Source organism: Haemaphysalis longicornis, unplaced genomic scaffold (assembly GCF_048455015.1).
Source record: "Haemaphysalis longicornis isolate Haplotype H1 unplaced genomic scaffold, Haemaphysalis longicornis Haplotype H1 scaffold_10, whole genome shotgun sequence".
Taxonomy (NCBI): domain Eukaryota; kingdom Metazoa; phylum Arthropoda; class Arachnida; order Ixodida; family Ixodidae; genus Haemaphysalis; species Haemaphysalis longicornis.
This window is the reverse complement of record NW_027526204.1, coordinates 115,298,746-115,322,586: the sequence shown is the minus strand read 5'-3', so window position 1 is coordinate 115,322,586 and position 23,841 is coordinate 115,298,746. Positions and strand designations below refer to the sequence as shown.

Below are 23,841 nucleotides of genomic sequence, written 5' to 3'. Positions count from 1 at the left end.
CATAGAACTAGAAGAATAAAAAACGCTAATGAACTCATTGGTAGCTAACCCAACCTAAAAAATAGCAAACGATCCTTGATTTTGAAACAAACGCATAGAATGAACCTGAAAGGACGTTGTTGGAAAGAGTGCGCCGATCTTTTGCGAAAAGTTGCGGTCGCTGGGGCTTGAACCCAGGTCATCACCATAGAAACCCGCGACTCTACCTTTAGCCACCAAGGCCAAACGAAGAAACCTGTGTAGCAGTTGCTCAAGAGAATAGAAAAAGTGCTCCAAGGCAAACCAGTAGATGGCGCCAGTGTGGGTGTGTCGAGGCCAGAATTCTTCAACATACACCAGCTGCGAAGTGTACTGACACGGGCACCTAGGGGACAAAAACTGGACTTTGCTAGATGTTTACTTCATAAATTAAAAAAATAAAGCTTGTATTTCAAATTAGCAAACATTAAATTAGGTAATGTGTACTTATGTTTTTCCGGTTTTTCCTTTTAGGTTCTAACAGTAGCAGCTGCAAGTGCTAGAGTACTACAGTGTAGACCATTTATAATGCATATAATGTGGAATGCAATGTAATGCAGGTTTCTGTGACCACCGGTTTGCCTGCCATAGAACTCAATGCATACCGCTTCAAATGCGGCTGGTCAAAGCACGATACTGCTTACAGTGCGGTTTTTTGGCGGGTCTGCCGATCGACCGGTGATGCTGGGGCATCGTCTTAGGGTCGCGAGAAAGAAAAAAAAAAAGACGGAAACAGCCACCTGACGCAGCACGCCCTTCCTGCTTTCTTTTAACTTCGACACACAAAAGAAAGAAATAGGCACCAATTAGTTCGCGTGTTCTGTCTGCACGCAAGTGATATCCCCAACTGCACTTGCTTGACGCACCTCGGAAGACAGCGAGCGCCCCTCCCTGCCACACGTGGTAAGTTGTTTCTATTAGAACATTGTGCAGATAAGCAACCGCCCTTTCCCTTTTTAACGTCTGGAGATACCGAGCCGCAACACTGGAGGTTTCTACTACCTGTACGTTATGCTGATAGGCAATCACCTTTGGTGTTCCGATCACAAGAAAAAAAAACATTACATTCTTATCACATTGTCCCGCAAAGACGCGCTCCCTCAAAACACAAACACAAAGGAAGCTAAAGCCGCTCTTGCCCTTTGCAAGACCACGCTTGCAGTTAATGAGACCCCCCCCCCCAAAACAAAAAACAGACGAAATAAAGCCTGTGCTTGTTTTTCAGAGCCGTGCATTTGAGTGATGATAAACCAACAATGACTTGCAAGGTTGGTTGCAATGTGTTTGGATTTGCGCATGTTGTTTATAGTGCGGTTGATAAACCAACAATGACTTGCAAGGTTGGTTGCAATGTGTTTGGATTTGCGCATGTTGTTTATAGTGCGGTACCACTTTTATTGCGGTACAGCTTACGGTGCAGATTTTTGCGTCGTCAACAACATACGTTATAAGCGATCTACACTGTGGGCAGATGACAGGCTAGTCAACTTGCACCATTCGTACCACCCATTTGCCCCAGTGCACGGGGGTCAATAGCTTACAGGCTTGTGATACATAGGACGTATGGGGAGTTTTGCAACTGGTGTATATAGAGTAACACCGTCTAGGTGGCCAGGTTAGTCCATCACATGGCCCTGACCTGGTGTAGCTGGTGTCAATGCCACGGTGGTAGGTTAGCAGAGACCAGAGGGCCACATCGCTGGTGCACTTCTCCTTCTCGAGGAGCTCGAACAAGAGGCTGCAGTGGGCCGCCTCGATCAGCTCCTCCTCCCACTCCTCTTCACCCGCCAGGTAGTGCTGCACAATCTGCATTGCCTCGCGGTATGCCGCAGCCACCAGGGTGGACTTGGTGAGCCCAAAGTAGAGCAGGCCCTCGCCTGGGTGGATGCGGAGGTCATAGTTGAACGCCAGGCCCTGGGTTCGGATCTGACGCCACATGGGACCCTGTCGTACAAGCGAAGAAAGAGCAGGGGGAGGGACCAGAATTATCAACAGGTGTCTCCTCAGGGGTTGGCATCAGACGATAGTGCTGCTGCAAAATGGGGATTCGTTTAGAACAGAGAAACACTAGTGGCAAGAAATGAGTTCGCATAAGGCGACAGATTAATGTGAAACCACAACTGCAGCTTTCTGGTAACCTTCAGGGTAGGAACAGAATCACCATCATTTTCTTGTTTGTGACTTGACAAACAGCACAGCTGGGTTGACACAGATCATTACAAGAAGATCGGATGAACATTCAAATACATGCCTGCCAGCAATCTAAAGCAGTAACCACAAGGAGCCATTTTTGCGAGCGACGCAAGGAGCAGGGATACGCAATCGATCGCTGAGGCAGCCACACAAAAGCGATCGCACAACGCAATGGGCGATCACAATATTGCCGTACAGCGCCCAAGACGATTATCGGAGTGCACACGACCGCAAGGTTTTTTTATGTGTGCATTTGTCACAAAACTGGAAATAAACGTATTTTAGTAAGCAGAGGGTCGTACTTTTCTAGGATGCACTGTGCCACCGCTCGCCCCCCCCCCCCCACACTCGTTCTCTCCCTAAGCCGGAAGTTGCGCCCCTTAAAGGGACCCTGCAACACTCTTTGAGCAGTGCAAGTAAACCTGCGCGACGTTTAGATTACACTGCCAGGAATACCTGAGCCAAATATTACACGTGCACGTGAAGCGGTGAGCGCGCAAATCGACGTGAAAGACGCGGAAAAACCAACCGCTCTCTCTTCAGTTGTCCTCATTATGCAACCCCTGGCATGGCCTAAGGGATGTCACATAGGCCATGGCTGCCCGATCGGCTGTCACTGGTCAACTTCGCGGCTAGATTCTCCCATTTCCGTCGTCGTCATCGCTGTGTACGAACCTCTTCTATGCCTGAACCTGTAGGCACAGTTTTGCCGTTTCTTTTGTGTTTTGAGTGCGCGCGGAGTTTGAGTGATGACCTCAATACTTCCCTTTCAACGGGACCACTCGACTACAAACGTTTATTGCTTCAAAAACGCCCTATCAGCCCGAGCGCGCACTTGCGAGCAGGCACCCATGCCTGCTTTTTTGTGGCACCAGACCGGAAATAGGCCCCTCCGCGTCGCGGAAAAAAGGAGAAAACTACCCGGCATGTGATATATCGAAGGCCGCCGAAGAGAACGCCGCGAGCCGCCCCCCTCTCCGGGAGAGAGCGCGCAGCTTTCGTCGTGTTGTCAGCGGTCGAGTTGAGAGGGAATGATTATGCGCGATTTCTCATCGCGCGTAGTTTCGTTAATTGTGAACGGATTTTCCTAATTCTTGCGGGAGGAGATTTCTGGGACAATAGACTTTATTCCAAAATACATTACTAGTAGTCGATGGCAAGTGTTGCAGGGTCCCTTTAAGGCTCTCCTATTGGCTAGTCGCTCAGGCCACTTCCAGGAGGTGAGCGGCTTTTTCTGGCGACCCAGAACCGAGCGATTTGATGAGCGATTTGGTCCACGGCGAAAAGAAGTTCGTCACTAGTCGCGTCGCTCCCCAAATCGCTTGCAAAATCACTCAATGTGGTTAGCGCTTAATAGTAAGTACTTCTTTCAACCGCTGCAAAATGCGTAACTGCCCTTCTCCCAATTTGTGACATTTTAGTAAGAGGTTACAAAAAAAAGGTGGTAATTAGTGAGGGAAACATTCTAGCTTTCCTTTGCGGGTGTTCCCTAGGCGAAAGAGAAACACTGAGAAAGCTATAAAAAGTAAAATATCTGAGCTAAAGCCTATGACTGGGATAAACCTTTCCTAGTGCCCTAAACAGCGTTACCTTTCAAAATAGTTGTGCATTCAAATAATGCAAATTCAAGCTTGAAAACTTAATATTTTCAAGTCCTCATTCAACTGAGATTTTGCATGAAAAGTCAAAATTTTCACAAGTGTCTCAAGTTTTCAGAAAGGTTGACTGCCAACCCGATATCCTCAATTTTTGTGCTTTGTGACATTACGTTTCTGCCCCACGAGCTAGAACTAAAAAAAATGCATTGGCTGTACACTTCTAGTAACGCAGGTAGTGCAGTGCTCGAGAGAGCTTGATGATGATTTCAATTGGTTTTCCCTTTGTATCAGGGTGATGACATGTCATCTCACCAAAAAGGACTAATATACCTATGTTTTACCCTCTTCGTTTAATACTAGCGCTGCTTAGGGCAGGCACAAAAAGCTTATTAGGCACAAAATACTTTTTTTTTCTGTTACAGGTGGTAACTGTCTTAGGCAATATTCCCCTCTCTGCTTTTCGTCCACCAGCAATCTAATCTTCTTTTCGTCCCCTCGACAGCCTTGAAGTTAACTTCCTCTGTGATACCCTTAAATCCTAGCGCTTCTGGAAGCCGAATATTTCCTTCATGTAGATTTGGATGGATACACTCACATTCTAACACTATGTGCCGCATAGTTTGTTTCTTTTCCGTAGACCACGCATACCCCATCATTTTGTGAATACTTCCCCACAAAGCTTTTAGTTCGCAGGCAACCCGCTCTAGCCTCAAAAAGCAAAGCGCTGCCCAGTGAATTATCGTAGAAATTTTCCTTTCTGATGTTCAATTTCTCGGCCCTGTACATCTCTAACAACGTTTTAGCTTCCATTTTTGCCTCCATTTATTAGTTTCAATCTGCCTTGCCTCTTTTTTCGTTACCTTGGCTGTTTTGGATTCTCCACTGTTGTTTCCGTAGCTTATTCTCCTCAGCCTGTATAAATTTTGTGCCTGATTCCTTTTTTCATTCAGGTCAGCATCAACAATTTGTCAAAGCTAAATACATTCATTCACCCCTTCTAGTACTTCTTCTGCAAGGCTGGATTACTGACCAGCTGTTTGGCTTACTAACTTTACTTCATATATGTTGCCGAACTGTCCTTTGCAAGTGTACTATGGACTCACGGAAGAACATGTCTTCTGCAAATTTGAAGTTCCTCGAATATTCTTGATTTTTTTCCTTTTATGGAAAATTATTCTGCCCATACGTTTCTTGCCTGTGTTTCTGCCGAGAAACGAACTATGTCAATTCGCTTTACCACCCAGCCGTGGTTCTAATGAAACACCAGTTTTATAATGCAGTAACAAACTCCCCACAAATAAGCTCTGCTGTGCTCGTCTGTGTGTGAACTGCCACACAAGGAACTTTCCCTGCCTTCTCTTTAATTGGGGATGACTACAACTGTAACTTTCTCACATATTCACGTTCCCCGCTGCCTCCTAGCTTTTGTGGAGGCAAAGCATTTAGGGACATATGAGCCTCAAATTTTCTTCAGGCATATGTTTCGTCCAATTTATTTATTACGGCCTCCGCATTTAATTTCTAAAAAAAAGCAGTATTCGAGGACTACAAAACTCATGCATTCACTTACCAAAACTTTAGGTAACCTCACAAAAGTACACTTATGGGGTGTTTGAAAATAAAGTATAGCAGATATTGTTATGTAACTGCGATAGACAAAGTAAAAAACTGAACTACCAGCAACTTCTGAAAAAAAACCACCAAATATTAAGTGTCCACAATTGAAGCATCAGCTACATCGAGAGTACGTCTTTAACATAGTCAAAATAACGTCCGAATATAGGGTATGAGCAACATATTGTAACATCGAAAATTTTTGATAAAGTATTGTATGTATGTACTGCAGCATATTCTTAACATCAAAAATTTTTAATAAGAGAGTATAGCAGATATTGTTATGTAACTGTGATAGACAAAGTAAAAAACTGAAGTACCAGCAACTTCTGAACAAAACCACCAAATATTAGTGTCCACAATTAAAGCATCAGCTACATCGAGTACGTCTTTAACACAGTTGAAATAACGTCCGAATATAAGGTACGAGCAACATACTGTAACATCGAAAATTTTTGATAGAAGTATTGTATGTACTGCAGCATATTCTTAACATCAGAAATTTTTAATAAAAGTACCGTATGTACTTCGGATGTTTAATAGATATACTGCTGGGTCATAGACTTTCAGATCTTTTTAGGACGTCCCAGAGTAGTTATCATCATCATCATCATCATCATCATCATAATCACCAGCCTATCTACGCCCACTGCAGGGCAAAGGCCTCTCCCATTATTCTCCAATTATCTCGGTCCTGTGCCAACTGTGACCAATTTATCCCCGCAAACTTCTTGATCTTATCTGCCCATCTAACTTTCTGCCGCCCCCTGCAACGCTTGCCTTCTCTAGGGATCCACTCTGTTGCCCTTAATGACCAGCGGTTATCTTGCCTTCGCATTACATGCCCTGCCCACGTCCATTTCTTCTTCTTAATTTCTGCTAATATGTCTTTAACACCAGTTTTCTCCCTGACTTACTCCGCTCTCTTCTTGTCCCTTAATGTTACACCTCTCATTTTCCGCTCCATTGCCCGCTGAGTCGTTCTCAATTTAAGTTGAACCCTCTTAGTGAGCCTCCAAGTTTCTGCCCCGTAGGTGAGTAGCGGTAAGATGCAGCTGTCATACACTTTCTTCTTCAACGACAATGGTAGGCTGCTATTCATTACCAGATGTTATAGTCGGTTACAACTCAAGAACGGCACCACCTCATGTAGTGTATCACTCCGCCAAAGCGCCGGACCCGTGACGTCAGTGCGCGCGTGTTTTGAAAGGGGTTTGCTATGAATGCGTGATATTGTCTGCCTTGTCTCACGCAGTTTGTTTCTCGTCACTGGAGTCGTTTATAAGCATATTGAGTCCAAAAAATCACGGGAACGGCTCACGCCGTGTTCAAAATATTCCCAGTAACGCTCTACTTTCGCCGCGCAGAGAAACATCCGGCTACGGTGATAAGGCACAGCAGCAACTTCCGGTGCTGTTCTTAAGTTGTTACCGAGTATAGTGGTTTGCTCGGTTGCACCTTTCACAAGACAGCATGTGCAGCAACAATCCTAGAATGGCCCTTCTTTGGCACCACAAAACACGTCACCCAGGCTGGCCACTTGCCTCCAGCTGGACCATGTACTGTATAAACACGAGCAGTGCTGGGAGGTCAGCACTGGTGTACGAGTTCAGGCTGGGGGTGCACTGGGTGAGAAAGGCCGAATCGAGCGAGCTCATGCCGGCGATCACATCGCGCGGGAGCGCTGGGTCGGGGCTGCGTAGCAGCAGCGAGTGGCACGGCACCTCCAGAGAACTGCATAGAACCGACCCCTATGGTTTACAGCGCTACCAAAGGGCACCTGGGCGACCCGTGTCGATCTGCTCCAGTACATGGTTCAAAGTCCTGGACATCCAACGGTAGTACAGCAGAACCCGCTCATACTGAAGAAAAAGTAGCAAAATAACAGCTATTCGAATGCCCCTTTACTCGCATGAACATGAACTGCACTGTGCGATACCCACGGTGCAGTAGGATTTAGCTTTTCAAAAATGCCGCCTACAGTGCCATTACACTTTCTTATTAGCACTCCACTAAGGTGACATCCGGTTGTGTTATCTTGTAACGCTGCAGACCGCACAACTTTGCGCTCTCAAACGTTTTCCAATTGGCTAACTAAACATGCTAGACTTTCCTCACCTTATGAACGTAACTGGACCTAACCAAATCTAACGTAATCTTAAGCTTAGTGCAACGTTATCTAACCAACAAAACTGATCATTTAAAATGCTAAAAAGCAAAATGTTACCCTAAATATAGCAAAAAATTTTAAGAACAAAGAAAAAAAAACCACACAAGTGCTGGACCCAAACTTCAGTCCTTTGGATCACGAAGCCAAGGCTTAACTGCTACACACTGACCGTATTTACTCGTGTGATGAACCCACTTTTTTTCAGAAAATTCGGCCTGAATTTGAGGGGAGGGTTCATTACGTGGGAAAAAGTTGCAACGTATTTTCAAATGTTGAAACTTCATACAATAAAGATGCTTAGAGAAGGGCTGTCAAAGCCTTACTACTTTTCTAGCAAAAACACATGTAGGTAATTATGTAACCAAATTTATTTTTATTCACAACATGTAAGTGGCCAACTCAAGTAGCTTGCCGCTTCACATTCCTTGTCGGCACACCGCACATTGTCTTTTGTGCCGTCAAAGCACTCCAACTTTACCCATGGGGAAACTTCCCTTCTGTGGGCCCATGAAACACACAGCGATCCCTGTTCACCGCACAAACCTTGTCTTTGCCAGTAGTGTACACACACTGGGTCAACATTGAAGTGCGTCTGTGCCACGCGGTTTATATGTGCATCAACGGATGATCCACAACCTTCAGCTTAAAAACAGCTGTGTGGCTCATGTACTGGCCCTTTGCAAGCCGTACACCGGAAGCACAAGAAAAGGTTGGAACACAGATGAACAACAAAACCATGATGGAGCGTAATGGCGGAGTCGCGGAACAGCACACAGCAGGGAAGGATTGCGGAGTACGTTTGCTCCTTCATTCGCACGCCGCCGAAACCAGCCGGAACAGCACCAAGCAAGGAAGGAGTGCGGAGTATGTTTGGTGCTTTATTCGCACGCCGCAGCATTTTCAAAGACCAAGAAGGTTTGTTTTGTGTTCAGCAGGTGGCGCTCCAAAAATGCGCAATTTTTAAATTGTGAATTACGGCATTTGCGCTTGTGGCTCCGGCTACTGTCGAAATGTTTGTTTTTTGTTAGAATGCGTTTTTAGTGTTTCTGCGTGTACTGTGGCGCGATATCAAGTTACTGCAATCGTCTACGGCATCAGCAACCATGCAGAGATAAAAGCGTATTCCCCCTGCATCTTTTGTGCAAGGTGACTAGAAAGTAAATTCTCAAGAAGAAAAGTGGGAGAGGGTTCATTATGCAAGCGGGTTCATTACACGAATAAATACAGCACGCCATCATTTAACACCACGCCTGCCTAGGATTAACCATTATATATTTTTTGAAAACTTCCCAACCAAAAGTGTTTATTGTTGATTTTGAACCGTACTATACTAAAAGGCAACTACTTAATGCTGAAAAAATATTTACGTTTCCCACCAAGTCAAATCAACGCAATACAGCTTATTTCTGAACCTTGCGTGGGAAACCAGCTCCCTGCTTGCACGCACCTCTTGACCGGGCAAGGGCCCTGAGGCACCTTGTCCAGGCAGGTCAGCCACGGGGTCCGCAGATCGCCCAGCTGGGACAGCTTCTCAATGTTGGCCGCCATGTGCACGGTCACGTTTTCAGGCCGCGTCAGGAATTCCTTGACATCCTGCAGCTTCTTCACAACCTGCCGGCAGTCGAGCGAGGCAGGGAGAATGAGCCGTGCAGTCATAAAGGCTCATCAAAACTACCCCAATCCCCAACATGTCCTATGGGAATGCCTTTACAATTCGAATGCCTTTACAATTCTGAGCACTGCTTGGTTATTGTTTTTCATTTCGTTAAACTACTTTAGCCAACCATTTCGAGGTTAACAAAGGCACGAGCTTAGCATCATTTCCGCGTTTTTCTAGTTCATAAGCACGGTGCGGAGCATTGATTTTGGTCGAAGCACTCGACCTGCCCATTTGAGATAAAAAAGGTTGTTATGGAAAAAAGGCACAAGAACCCATATACTTACAGAATTTACAGAACAGCAGTACGAAATGTTTTTCAGCAATATTCATCTGCTAGTAATACTTCTGGGCTGCACAAAAGAACTCAAAATTTCTCCAGAACAGATTTTACTCAACAGATGCCAAAGCTCCAAACCAATGCGCAAGTGGCCCCTTGCCTTTTGCCTAGCCAACACAACACAGGTGGGGTTGACTCCAACACTAAACAAAAAGCACATGCCCACAAACCCCACGAATTAACATGAGAAGGAGTAATGTTAACAGCACTAAAAGGAGAGATGCTAGCCTTCCTGCCTTGCTCGTCTTTTTGCAGCCATGCGGTTTTCTTTTATTATTGTCACCACAGTTTCTTTGTTTTGTTTCCACCAAACTTCTCGCTTTCTTTGTCTTGCAGACCTTGTGACATCCGCTGCATGCCTATTCCCGCAAAGCCGACTGATAAATCTTCCGTAACAATACCCTCGAATGCAATACAGACAAGCCCATCCCGTTGCTTTTACTTTGATGCCACGTGATTTGCGCCGAAACAAATTTAAATTCATATGCGGACTCCCGATTTCCAAAGCTTCTGCCATTTGATGTGTGTCGAAGAGATATTTGGCACATGTTACCAGATTTCTCCTTAAGCCACAACCTTTTGCTGTCAAACCACTTTGTACGGGTTCAGTTACTAAATAAGCTAAGTATTTTGAAAGTACGAGTTGTGTACCATATTTTAATCGGCACAACTTCGCATAGTAAAACCTCATTGCAAGAGACATTCAAGGAATACAGGAAACATGTCCGTTGTAACCAAGGTCTCTTGCATGTGATGTTGCCAACATGGTGAATATAGAAAAACCAAGCAAACTGTTTTCATTCAAATGTCTCTTATAACCAAGTGCCTCTTGTAACAGCGTCTCCTGTAATGAGGCTTTATTGTACCTCCGTTTTCTCAAATTTTTCTGTTTCAGGAGCTCGAGCTAATGAGATTTAACCATATATTACTGTACAGGCTCCACGCAACAAGACACAATTCGCCCGTGATTTCACGTGCAATCCTGATGTAGCGAGCATGTCAGCCCGAAAGGCACAACTACTCCATTCCAGTGGGCAACTTCACCATTCCACCTTCCTTGAACACCATATCTGGGCAGATAATACTTTTTAACAGCTACTTCAAGGCAGCGTTAAAAAATTAGCCCAGCTTCAATGACTTAAAGGCCAACTGCACTCAAGTTTCACCTTGACCAAATTTATTTTTAATGTGTAGTAAGTACTACCAAATCAGCTGGGACATGAGTGGTAGCCCCATGAAAGGCCTCGTTATCAGTCAGAAGCATTTAAAAAGCTTCACAGTAGCCCACGCTGAATCTGCCGGCAGATCGCGTCAACAGCCATGACACGCCTGTGACGCTCCGGCCATCCTGGGCTTCTTCCTTTGGCCAGCCACGCAGCTGCAGAACCGTTCGATCTCTACTGTGAACACTTCACCCTTATGCTGCCTCAAGTGCGTGTAGAGCTTGCGCACAGGCTTGCTCCCAAGCTGCTGACCGTCCAGCCGCTCGCTTGCCGGCTGCAACGTCAATTTAATGATCACGCTCTCCTCGATTTCGGTTTCAAAATCGCCGATTTTTGCTGAACGCTTGCAGCGTCCACGAGAGTACTTCAGCTGTTCTACTTTGCATCTTGCTTTCTTTTGAGGCAGACTATGTGGAAATAGTGTTTTAAAAAGGTCAAAATTTTGAGTGCAGTTGGCCTCTAATGTTGTGAACACTGATGTTAACTTCGAAGCTGCCTGGTGTTCCCTACTTGCAAGAAAAAGCTTCGCAGAACTTCTCACAGCAAGTAGATTGATTCCCGTTCGCACCAATTCATTGTTGCCAGGTTCCACTGCTCGCGCCATCTAACGGAACCTTTGTTACTTCTTAACCTGTTAAACTGCCACGAGGAGGTGCACTGAGTGCCTTTTGTTTTTCTTATTTTTCATAGCAGGTTTGTTTACTTGCTATCACAAAAATCAAGCAGCTCTGTATTCGCAATTAAGAGAACAACGCAAATGTCACTTGTGTATTGATGTCTTGCCTAAAATATGCCTAATGTTTTCGTTTTCCTTAACAATGTTGACAAGAATAAACATTACCACCAGATTTAGTATGTTGGAAAGCTTTGCCTACATAAGCATATTGTTCAAGCATTTTTTTACTTGGTGCACTTGTGCTTGGCTTTTGCTCTCCTTCTTGCTAGGCTATGCATACGCTCTCCAGATCGCTGCGACAGCGTTACCACATTTGGTCCCATAATATTAGAGTCGTTCCACTCAACATGAAAGCAGTCGGAAGTGCACAGCAGTGATTCGTCATAATTGGCTGCAGCACCGTTATCCGCTCACTGCTACCACCCAATGCAATGCAAACTGCCCGCCTCCACAGTGCTCGCGTGCCCCCTGCCTGAAACTGCACCAGCAGGAGTTCTGCTCTTTTTGTGCTTGCTTTTCCTCCTGCACGTGCCGTCGTTGCACCGCCACTTTTTTTCACTTACTATCGTAGAAACAAACCCAACGAGCGTTTATAACTAAATGAACGCGGGCGCTGCCAGTTAATTACGTATATTTTGCCTCAAATGTACCCGCAGTTTTCTTTCCGCTAAACTACGGGGAGATGTATGACAAACGCCAGCGGTTCAGGAGTTTTGAACGGTTATGACTATATAAACCGCTTGGCTTTCGAAGCCTCTGGGTTACGCCGTCACAACGGAACGCCGTGTGGCTCTACATAGGTCCAGTGAGCAAACTACAAGGCGAGCCCCTGAAGTGCTCTGCACTTAAAAGCCTCGACCAAGAACAACTTTGCTGTTAAAAGAGCCAAGGGGTGTGGAAGAAGTGTGTGCACGTCGCATCCAAGACAGGGCAGAGAAGAGCACCTTGGCAGGATCCGTCTTGAGCATGCGCAGCGTGTCCTGGAGGAAGGTGCTCTGGCGGAGTATGCTGAAGGCCGAGTGGTTGCTCTCGGGACGAAAGCACAGGGTGTGGATCAGGGTGCTGGTTACCTTGATGCCCGACCGCTTCATGCGCTTTATGTCGTGGGTCATCTTCTTGGCCACCGCATGGATCTGTTCCGGCTCAAACTCGATGCCGCAGAGCAGGTCGTGCACCCACTGCACTGCATGGAAGTACTTCTCCCGGTCCACCTGCGGTGTTAAGAAAAAAAAAACTGGTTCAGAAGAAAAGTAGCTGACAATTACTATACACCCAATGTAAAATTTGTGCACAGCATAAAACTGAAGTCTTCTCGGTCACAGCGCATAGCTGCTGCATCTCAGGAAGTGATCGCGTGACCATCGAATGCGCGACAGAGCGCGCTATTCTGCCGTTGTCTCGCAGCGCGTCGCTGCCGCTGAGCACGTTGTAAATCGTGTTTAAACCTCCCGCGCAATTATCACGTGGCTCGGATGGGCCACGCAACCAGGACACAGAAGGACCAATATTTTCTGTGGTATGGCCTCAGCATACCGCCTTCCCCCTTACACTTTCGCCACACATACCTCCTTTATTTTCATTCTGTCTTTGGTGTCCCCTTCGTTCGCTCGGTTAAGAGGCCGGCACACTAGAAACCACAGTAGCAGACGCTCAGGTGCTGCGCACTAAAATGCCTTGCCTAGCAAGTGGCCCAGCTTGGAAATGTTACAGCCTCCATGCCCTTTGCAAAGGAACATCGAGTTGCAACTTGGACTGGTCGATACCTAACTTTGAAAGAAAATAAGAGCGCATCAGGTGGGACGAGAAGAGTGGGTGCAATGGGCAAGTGTTTGTCAACTCTTTTCATCCCATCTGACAAGCTGTTTTTTTCTTTCAAGGTTTTGCAGATGATTCAGATTTTAGGGCTTTAACGTACTGCAACCAATTGGGCTATGAGGCGGGCCGTACTGAAGGGCTTTGATGAATTTTGACCACCCGGGGATCTCAAAAGTGTGCCAAAATATTGACACACACAGGCGTTTTTACTTTTCCCCTCCACCTGAAAAGCAACCACCACGGCCACTGCATCTTTGAGAACAGCAGCATTTCAAGGTTTCGCAAAGGACTTTATCGGATAACCCGCACGCATTTTAGAGTGGACTGCGGCTACCCAGAACAGGCTTCAGACGGCGTATGAAACACAGAAGCCTGCCGCAACCACAAGATCTAAACCAGCGATGGCAGCAGCGGCCCCACAAGTGCGATGGACCTGTTTAGGAAATGTTTCACGATCATTTTGTGCAGAAACTAATTTCTGTAAAAAAGGACTGATTGATTCATTGTGGGGTTTAGTGCGATAAAGCAACATTTGAGCTATGAGACGCGTCACAGTGGAGGGCTCCTGCCACCACCTGGGGATCTTTAACGTGCACCTAAATCTAGTCTGTAAAAAAAACACCCAGCCTCAGATGTACTTTCTATGTCGGCTCACTTCAGCTCCTAAATCGTTTGGTTCACCCCATCCCCATTATTGTCGGTGTCAGTAGTCCAGGAGAAGGCGGGCCTTCAGCCGACTGCCACATTTTCTATTTTATATAGCAAATTTACAGCTGCCAGCTCCGCAAAATTCATGCCAAGTATTGCTACGCCCTCATGTTTGATGTCTTTCTGATGCTGGTGAGCTCTCCTTTGACTATTCTTAACTAGCAGTTCGCCAATTTTATTACAAGCCAGTAATGTATGCCATATGTACAACTGAAAACCCTTCAGCTACCGTTCCCTGTGTACTCGAGCCCTCTCAGTGTTTAGACAAGTGACTGGTTCAAACTGTGCTGGTGCGTCACTATGCAACAGCAAGTTGGACACCTTTTCAGGACACTTCTTCAACAGCCTGATTAAAGGCATGCCTCTTTTTGTTGATGCCAAAATGGCTATTCTTGGCTACAATGAAAGATACTGGTTAATCCACTGTTGGAAACGTACAGGAGCCAAGCCAGATTCTTTTTTTAAAAGACAGGAAGCGCTGGTCCAGCCAACTGATCTGCTGGATTTCTTGCACGTTTTAAACTTTTCAGATTAGCAGTACTTTAAAGAAAGAAAGAGAGAGAAAAAGACAAAAAGCAAGAGAACAAAAAATTCCCGGTTACCTAGACCTCAACAGATGGTGTCAAAGCCTTTTTAAAGTGACACTGAAGTGATTTGTAAACACTGCAGGATTACTGGCACAAATTGTAGCCCGGAGTCCATTGGCTGTGTTTCGACCACTCTGGGTGCATTTATGCGAATTTATTTAGTAGAAAAATCAATTCAACAATGCTTTCCTCCTTTCTGCATTATCGCCCATTTTCTGTGGCATTTTCGCGTGACGTCAGGAAAAAATGGCTTGGCTTGACTGCGCTACTCCACGGCTCGCCGACCTTTTGCCAGAGTGAGTCGGCCCAGCGTGTAGTCCGACGGCCGCTGACGGGTCGTCTCAATTCGTTCGCTCAGTTGAAACTAAGCCAGACACGTTTGTGAATGGAAGAATGGGCCTTTCATTAGTTTGTTAGTTTGTACACTGAATCAAGCTCCAAGTCCAGGTCGCTCCACACAAGCACTGCACAAGTGCACATGTGACGCTTCGCTGACTGGTACGCTAGCAGAAAGGTCAATTGAAGGCGGGAGAAGAGTCAGTGAAGTTAATATAGGTACTAAGGAAATAAAATCAACTGAGACTTTTACCTTACAGCATGAAACTAGGGTGCAGGAAGCACTTTTGCGTGCTAGGTGATTAAGCACACTGGTCAGCAGCACGACCACACATCTGTGAACGCTTTTCCATCTAAGAAATGCAATATTGTAGAAATTTGGGGGACGCTTACTGCATGAGCGCTATACAAAAAATACTGATCTAAGCTGCTTAAAATGCTAAAACTGAATAAAAGCGTAAAGTAGTTATACATTCTATACCTCATATATTTCGAATTGCGGCAGTGCTTGCTCGTGGCCAAGTGGTCTGGAGCACTAGGTATATTATTTTGCAAGTCGCAAGTTCGAATCCCCGAGGGTGCATCTTTTTTTTTTAAGTTGACTTTTTCGCTTTCGGCCAATGTTTTCTATACTGAGTTCACCTTTTTTTTGGCCGTAAAGTTCGCTGCTCCATGAACTAGTTCACAGAACGTGTGCACGCTGACACTGGCGTGCTAGCGAGTTCTCGTTGCCGTGCTGTTGCCATAAGCACCGACTGCTTGCGGGCAGTGGGCACAGGCCAGAATCAGCAGACCCTTGGCCTGGTGCAAACACACTTTTTACGATACTGGCATGAGTGAGGCAAGCTCCAAATATGGAGGAAAAGTGCATGGCATCTGAGCGTCTGCAGTGACGCGGAGGGCGTTCATCCACTGCGTAGGCCTTGGCTAGTGATTGCTACGATTCCAGGCCGTCCTGGTAGGCTTATCTTGGGAATTTTACAGCCGACATTGCAGAAGCGCGGAATGGCGATTACTGAGATATCGAGAATGCCCATCCAACGATAACACTGCATGCCAAGTATGTTGTTTCACAAAACCGAAACCGAAACTTTGTTTGAAAGCTAGTCTTTGAGATTGCCCAATCATGTAGCACCTTTACCTGACGTCACTGCGGTTAGTTGGTGCAGCTACCACATACCGCGTGGTAGTTTTTCTTCTTTCAGGTTTTATAAAATAAATACCGCCGTATCGCCCAGATAAACGATGAAAAGTGCGTTCATTTAAGCCAGTCCACGCAGTGCAAGCAGGAACAGGAGCTTGACGAATTCACTTCAGTGTCCCTTCAATTCACTTCAAGGGTGGACAGGATTCTTTGTAACCGCAAAAAGTGCGACTGTTTCAGAAACGTCTTTATAAATGACAAGGTTTTTTTTTTAGGTACACCTAATCAGACCCTATATCTTCTCAGTCAGAAGTTAAGCTACTTTTCTGCTTATTATCAAAGGCCACCTTTTCTTTAAAAAAAACAGTCCTTAATCGCACAAAGTTTCGTAGAAAAAATATAATCGCAACTAAAGCAACTAACAGCATACTAATTATATTCTACAGGACAGTAAACAACATGCAAGAATGGAAGCTTATTCTACTATTTTACACAATGACAGCTATTTCTTAATCTTCCTTTGTTGTTCCCATTTCCTCATGACGCCAGTGTGAATACTCAGTCAGCAGACCGAGAGCAACGCTTATATATCCACCAACACCCGCACCCATGTGTCAAGTAGATTTCTACACTATCTCCCTAGGACTAACAAAAAGATGTGCCCATGCATTCTGTACAGATGGCCAAGTTGTAATATGAGGCCAGTGTTTACTTCTGTCACACCTTATGGTTTTGCTCCATTCACAATGCCACGGACCATGCCCGCTGTTGCTGCTTTAACTGTGCTTTATGCACTAGCTCGCTGTGCACGCGCTATGCTGCAAGACTTTTTCGCTCCCTTCGATGCGCCATTCCCTCTTACCAGTGTTTGTAGGTGCAAGAGTAGCAACATCGTCTGTATACCCAACTAATACCTCTCTCCTTGTTTCTGACTCCTCTCCCACCTGTTTTTTGTTGCACATACGCACATGGTCGCACCGAAAGAGTTTTCGCAAGCATAGGACAACCAGACCTTCCTTTCGCCTACGTGTATAAAGCTTCACTTTAAAAGAAAAATGGTTATTGCAAGCATAAAATTACCATCCAGCACCATTCAGTGGAGAGCCCTGAAGAAAAAAAAGCAGTTCCACTCAACGTGAAAGCTGTCAGAAGTGCAGAGCAGTGATTCGCCATAATGGGCTGTAGCGCCGTTATCTGCATGCATGGTCACTGCAACCGTCCAATGCAATTCAAATGTCCTGCCTTTGCAGTGGTTGCGAGCCCCCTGCCTGAAACTGCACCAGCGGGAGTTCTGTTCTTTTTGTGTTTGCTAAATTTCCTCACGTGCCGGCGTTGCAGTGCCACTTTTTTCATTTTCTTTCGTAAAAACCAACCAACGAGCCTTTTTAATTAAATGAACGCGAGCGCTGTCGGTTAATTACGTATATTTTGCCTCAAATGTACCTGCAGTTTTCTTCGCACTAAACAACGGGGATATGTATAACAAGCGGGAGCAGTTCACGGGTTTCAAACGCTTATGACTATATAGACCGCTTGGCTTTTGAAGCCTCTGTGGGACGCCGCGACAACAGAACGCCATGTGGCTCTACTTGGGTCTAGTGAGCGAGCTACGATGACAAGGGGAGCCCCTAAACTGCTCTGCAATTGAAAGAAAAATGGTTATTGCATGCATAAAATTACCATCCAGCTCCCCTCAGTGCAGGGCCCTAAACAAAGTAAAATGCAAGTATGACATACCAGCATCCTGAGCATGACGCACTGGGCATGGCAGACCGCAAAGTAGGGCGAGTTGCCCTCCAGGCCCACATTGGCTCCAATTTGGATGGTGTCAGCCTCGAGCTGGTTGATCACCTCACTGTGGCTCTTGCGACCTGCAAAAAATCACACCGCACACGTCGGCTACCACCTCAGAAAAATGAGTTACCTGCCTTATTTCACTACAGTTCAGCTTGCCTTTCTCAAGCACCAAATCAGTCTACGCATGTTATAACGCACCCTCTTAATCCAGAAAAAAATCTCCGCTGCATCCAAAGTACATAGTATCCTAACGGGCGGGAGGGGTATATGAACACAGAGTGGGAACTTTGACCAGTATTGCTTATACACGCTACAGACAATTTTTCCTTTCTACGTGCCTGCAGCATCTCTGCACAGCGTTCATGTCAGGGGGAAAGAATCTCCTAACGCTGTTTTTCAAGCTTAGCACCGGCACTTGGAAAAGGCCTAGCACATGCAGTCGAGTGCATAGAAACACACGCTAAGCTGAGCAAATAAAGCGAGAATATCACTAGGGGCAATTACTAACCAGCTATTAAGATCGGTCAAGGCCAGCAGAAGTTGCCCCACTCTTAATTCTTAGTGACAAGGCTGGTTTATCCGAAACCGTTCGTCAAACAATTCGGATCACTGCCTGACATTCCCTCAAGGCAGCTTTCGAGTTTTAATGGTTGTAGCCTGGTTAGTGAAACTGCTGATACAAAATAATCTGATGATGGACAGCTGTGAAATCGAAAGTTCGACCAGTTGGACTGCACACAGCCAGAAGCAGATAGTACAGAATGGATGGGTACCATACCCCTCCTTGAAGTATTTCTTACATGTTTCACTGAATGGAACAGGAATGATGCATGCAAATAATGAATGCCGAACTCCACTGAACCGGACTTCTTTATTAAGAAAAAAAAACTGTCTAGGGCAGACTCGACCTCTGGGTGCACCCCTTTGTGTATTCAAAAGCACTCTTCAATCTCACCGGAATCGCGTTTTTCAGCAGCGGCCTTGTTCTTGACCGTCGAGCAGACCGTCTGCTTAGACAGGCCCGTACTTCTGGCGATGTCGGCCTGTTTTAGGGGCGAAGCACCTTAGGACCTCGCTTTGTCTAAGGGCTTGGCGTTTGTGCACAGTGTTGCGCATGTGCGAGGAGCACTGGATTGGATTGGATTGAAATAGACTAGATTGAATTGGATTAACTTGAATTGTATTGGATTGGATTGCAATTTTATATACTGTACACACGATTGTCACTCACTTACATGCGCAAGTGGGCAATGCTGTAAGTGATTTATGGTAAGAACAATCCCCAGTCCTTCGCCCACTCGTCATGATTCACTTCGTGGTGATGCGTGAACTTGTTCAACAGCGCCATGTTCAACAGCGCTAACTACGCTTAATTTATCCAAGAGTGAAATCAGGTACACCGCCACTCATGCCGCTGTTTGCACAGAAAAAAAAGGAGTGGCCATCGGCACTAGCTTCGATTGGCTGAGCCAACGACCCGTGTTCTACGCTGACAATGTTGTGTGATCACTCAGTCAAAAAATTTTTCCCCTAAAATTTAGTAGGTTTTAGCCGATAGTCTGCTACACCCAGGTCCGTTATGTGTGGAGTGGACTCCACTTAAAATGCATGGGGACCAGGCAAGCCAACAGAAATGGTCTGTTCTAAATGGAAGTCCATTGTTGCCGGATCCCCTGTAACGGGCGTTAGTAAGTTTCAGTACCAGAGCAGCATTATTCATTTCTATTACCATTCATTTCATTTACCGCACAACAGTTGAAAGGTAATTTCGAAGTTCCCTTCATGGCACATACCCACTCAAGGCGTAGGCCAGGAATAAGGAGCTTTGAGGATCTAATGTGCCCGCTTCACAAAATTCACAAAACCGTGAAAAATATACGTTGTAGAATGGTAGAATATCTTGTAGAATAGAACGTATTCTACAACGGGGCAGAATACGCTGTAGAATAAGGTGGCTGAATGTGGTGGCACGTGAGTAGAACAGGTGGACACCACAGCCACACAGAACCACGATTCTAAGGAAGGTGTGGCATTTGTCAGTCCGCTTGCCGAAGCAATTTACGCCATTAGACAAAGAGACAAAAGCAAAAAGAGATGCATACACGATGTAGCAGAAAAGAAGCCAATCAACTTAATTCGTGCCAAAAGGCAAAGAAATGAAAGCAAAGAAAAAAACGCATATACAATGTAGCAGTGAAAAGTTAAACAGTTTCGCCAGGCTTTCTCCTTCAAAGCATGTAAGCAGACATAGTGCTCCGAGGAAATTTTTTTTCGTTCCCAGCCAAAGTGGTGAACAGATCGAACGCCTGGTGCTATAAAAATTGCACCGCTTGTGTACGGTACCCAAAAAAGATAGCGCTATAGGGACCGGGCAGCTGGACGGGTGGCGCCACCACTCGGCGCTCCCCTCGTCAGTGGAATGAGCCGGTGCATTGGGCTACACAGCCTCCCGTTGTTTTTGTCGTGTTTTCTTCGGTGTTTTGTATGTTTTGGTGGCGTTGTGAGCAGACATGTGAGATGAAACGAAGTCTAAACAGATGTGTTGGGTTCGTAGATGCAGTAATGACTATGTAAACTTGTCGGACGCGTCTAAACTTGGGTATCGGCTGCAATGGCATGAGTGCTTTTTGCAGCGATATGCGCTTGGCTCCACCCGTTCTGAGTACGAATAAAACTACTAATATTAGTATTATTTTCTTCTTAAATGCACTAACGGCTACGCAAACCTATTGGACACTTGTAAGGTTGGGGAAGGGCTACATTGACACGAGCGCTTTTTGCAGCGCTCTGCGCCTGGCTCCGCGCGCGCACTGCGTAGGAATAAAACTATTAGCAATATTGGAATTCATTACTATCACTTTAAATTATCTTCACTGGTTTCAATGACTACGGTTTCCACGCCAGCCTTAGCGCTTGGATACCTCAATACGCGTGCTTTAAATAGAAAGGCACCTGCATACGAGATGGATTACCGTGTAGCCGTAGAAATGTTGCGGTAGTTTACACTTTCTGTAACCGTGAGCTTGGTACTTTCGGTTTCGGTGAGCGACACTGTGACAGCATGGGAGCCTGAAAGCCGAAGTGGAAATCCCATTTTTGTGGTGGTCATTTTATTAAGAGCCAAAGTTATTCACCAACTCAACAGCCCAAGCTACAAACCATCCCTCCTCCCCTTCCCGTTTTACCCCCTGCGTAGAATAAAGGCTGGCACCGATAGTTAAAAAATGCTACAAACCATCCCTCCTCGCCTTCCCGTTTTACCCCCTGCGTAGAATAAAGGCTGGCACCGATAGCTAAAAAATGTGGCAGTGTTAACGTCAGCCCGTGTTTTTTAATGCTTAAGTATTCTTTACAGCGTACCTAAAAAATCGTGTAATGCCTGGTGAAGACACCAAAAACGCGCGATTAGGTGCCTCAAATATGGGTGCATGAGCCCGGGTCCTCCACCACAGGCACATTTCCGACACGCTGGAAAAAGTTTAGATTTGGAGAGGGGGCATGGAAGTTCAAAATTAAACAGCAAAATCATCTAGCCCTCCGTCTAATGATTATGATGGTTGAACACAAAGCTTTTTTCGTGCGAAATCGAATGGGAAATGGTCAAAGTCAAAGACGCTGCGATCGAAAGATCAAACTGCGTGCTGGTCAAATTCGACGATTAACTACCGTAAAATCCCGAGCAAGCGCCCCCCCTGTGGTAACAGATAATTTGAGGAATTTTTGAGGGGGGCCCTTGCTCGGTCGTCGACCGAAATTCAAAATGGCGGCGTATTATCCCGAGCTAGTGCCCCCCCCCTCCCCCAATACCTATCCCGTGAAAGTTTTTACAGTAGCGGACCGGAACTGAATATGGACGCAAAACACTCGCTGAGACACTCGCGTTGTGCCTTTCCTTTTCCATAGCTGCGCTGTAGCAGGGTTTCAAAGTTCTTGTCCCATTCGTGCACTCTCTTCCGGTCGATCCCGAAATGCCGCGCAGTCGCGTGCGCGTTTCTGCCGGTTTGTCGATGCCATTCTACAACCTCAACCTTTTTTTCACTGTGTACGAATGCATCCTTCTCGCTTACGTCCCGCACACACACGTTTTTCGATAATGGCAAATGGCGACTGACAGCAGCTATGCTGGCTCCGGCTGGCTCACGTTTCGGCCAGCTTCGGCTTCGGCCGTGTGCTGGCTATGCATGGGGAAGAGATACTGCACGTGACATACGTAAGCCCAAACAGTTTATTTTTCCAAAAAATTGCATCATTCTATAATTTAACATGCAAATATTTAGCAAAAAAAGAAAAGAAAATACTAAACAACTAGGTAAGAGGTTTTGTGAAAATGGGTGAAGCGCCGGACAAGGTTAAAAAAAGGCAGGGGGCGCTTGCTCGGGATTTGGCGCAAATTTCAAATCACTCGAGAATGGAGGGGGGCGCTTGTCCGGGTAGGGGCGCTTGCTCGGGATTTTACGGTAGTCTAAGTTTAAATCCACAAGGCAACCAAGGAAACCCATACGATAGAGCTTTGCGATAAACCATCATCGTCGTTATTCGGAGGTGTGCATGATTTTTCAAGCGTAGGTGGCAGCTTGTAAACCGACCGCAGCATTCAGTTGTGAAGCTGAGTACAGCTTTCGGGCACCCTCCTGTCTTGCGTCCTTCAGCCACGCAGGAATTGGTTTTTGAAAAACCATTTGCCAACTAGCCAGCAACCATTGCAATTCTTGTAAAGAAATGCTTCTCCCCGACAAGCAATAGCATTCTACTATCATGCGGTATTTATTCTATCAACGATTCCCGATCACTGTAGTAAGATCATTTCTGTGAAATTAAACACGTTTCAGCCGTAGGTAATGACGATACGGAAGCGTCGTCCGTCTCAATTTCTGTTTTGAGGTAAATCTTCGAAGACACCCTCCAACTTTGTCTTTCGCTTGTGCACGACGTCGGCGCCGTTTCGTCATCAACTGCTAAAGGCCAGCGCCGCAGCATTCCTAGATCGGTTGCACACACCGGCTTTGAGGGAGCATTTAGCGGCAATATACTCCTTGATTCGCGAAACTGCACGCAGGCATCAAAAAATTGCATGAAGCAACGAACTTTCACTTTCAGCTTGACTTCCAGCTTGGCGCATTGAGCGTCGTCTGCTATTTGTAAATACTGAGTATGGGCGTAAGTAACACACATGGCATGCCTCGTAAACGTCACATCCACACCCAAGATTTACCGATCTGAAAAATGCGCGTGGGGTTACGTTCGCTTTGCAAGCCGGACCGCAGAAAAAACGACAGAAAGCCATGCACAACTACGCTGCGCTGACCGCCACCGGCATTCCACTGACGAGCGGTTCGCCACGGGCGGCGCTGTTCGCTGAAACGACGGTGGTGCCATACAACGGCCGCCCGGTCCCTATAGGGACCATGCCACAAGACCTTTGTGCCGCCTCACGGGTGCTTTCCAATCTACGCGGCAGAGTTACTCGATATAGGAGTTGCGAAACTTCCCATAGGCCCCATGCACCAAGAAGTGGCCCTACGATTGGTCCACTGTTTTGGATTTTCCGTACAGTGGCGCCACCTGTTGGTGACAAAATAAACTATATAACGTGGATCGCCGCTCGGCGACCTGGGTGAAAAGTGGCATTTGGGTGCTTGCGTCAACTTGTTGTGCTGAAAAAGCCCAATGTGTTCAATTACACAAGTGTTCTATATGCATTCCAATCAAGAGTAGTAAGAAAAAATGCGATCGTGTGGTCAGCAAGATGCGTTGTCGCCTGTGCATTGTCTGCTGCGTGACATCTGCGGTCTTCCAGCGACGTAAAAAGAAGAGTTAAAAATTTGCTTCAGTGGCTTTACACAAGCTTGAAAGGATGATTTAGAGCCACTTTATGAGCCACTGGATTATTTTTGCATACAGTGTGATGCTGGCCAAGCGACAACTGCAAATTTAGTACAGGTTGGACCTATGTTGTGCCAGAGTG

General features: G+C 46.0%; 1 protein-coding gene across 2 annotated transcripts in view; it reads right to left on the bottom strand.

Annotated features, from left to right (window-relative positions):
• LOC144159157 (uncharacterized protein C05D11.1-like) overlaps positions 1 to 23,841 on the bottom strand; it is a 96,838-nt gene that overhangs the window by 17,739 nt on the left and 55,258 nt on the right. Inside the window, exons 15-19 of one of the 2 annotated variants that reach the window (XM_077690474.1) lie at positions 17,817 to 17,950; positions 12,434 to 12,700; positions 9,041 to 9,204; positions 6,968 to 7,157; positions 1,658 to 1,962 (exon numbers count right to left, since the gene is read on the bottom strand). In XM_077690474.1, coding sequence (XP_077546600.1) covers positions 1,658 to 1,962; positions 6,968 to 7,157; positions 9,041 to 9,204; positions 12,434 to 12,700; positions 17,817 to 17,950 — 1,060 coding nt within the window. The remainder of the gene's footprint in view (positions 1 to 1,657; positions 1,963 to 6,967; positions 7,158 to 9,040; positions 9,205 to 12,433; positions 12,701 to 17,816; positions 17,951 to 23,841) is intronic. The other variant, XR_013320254.1, reaches the window with a different exon arrangement.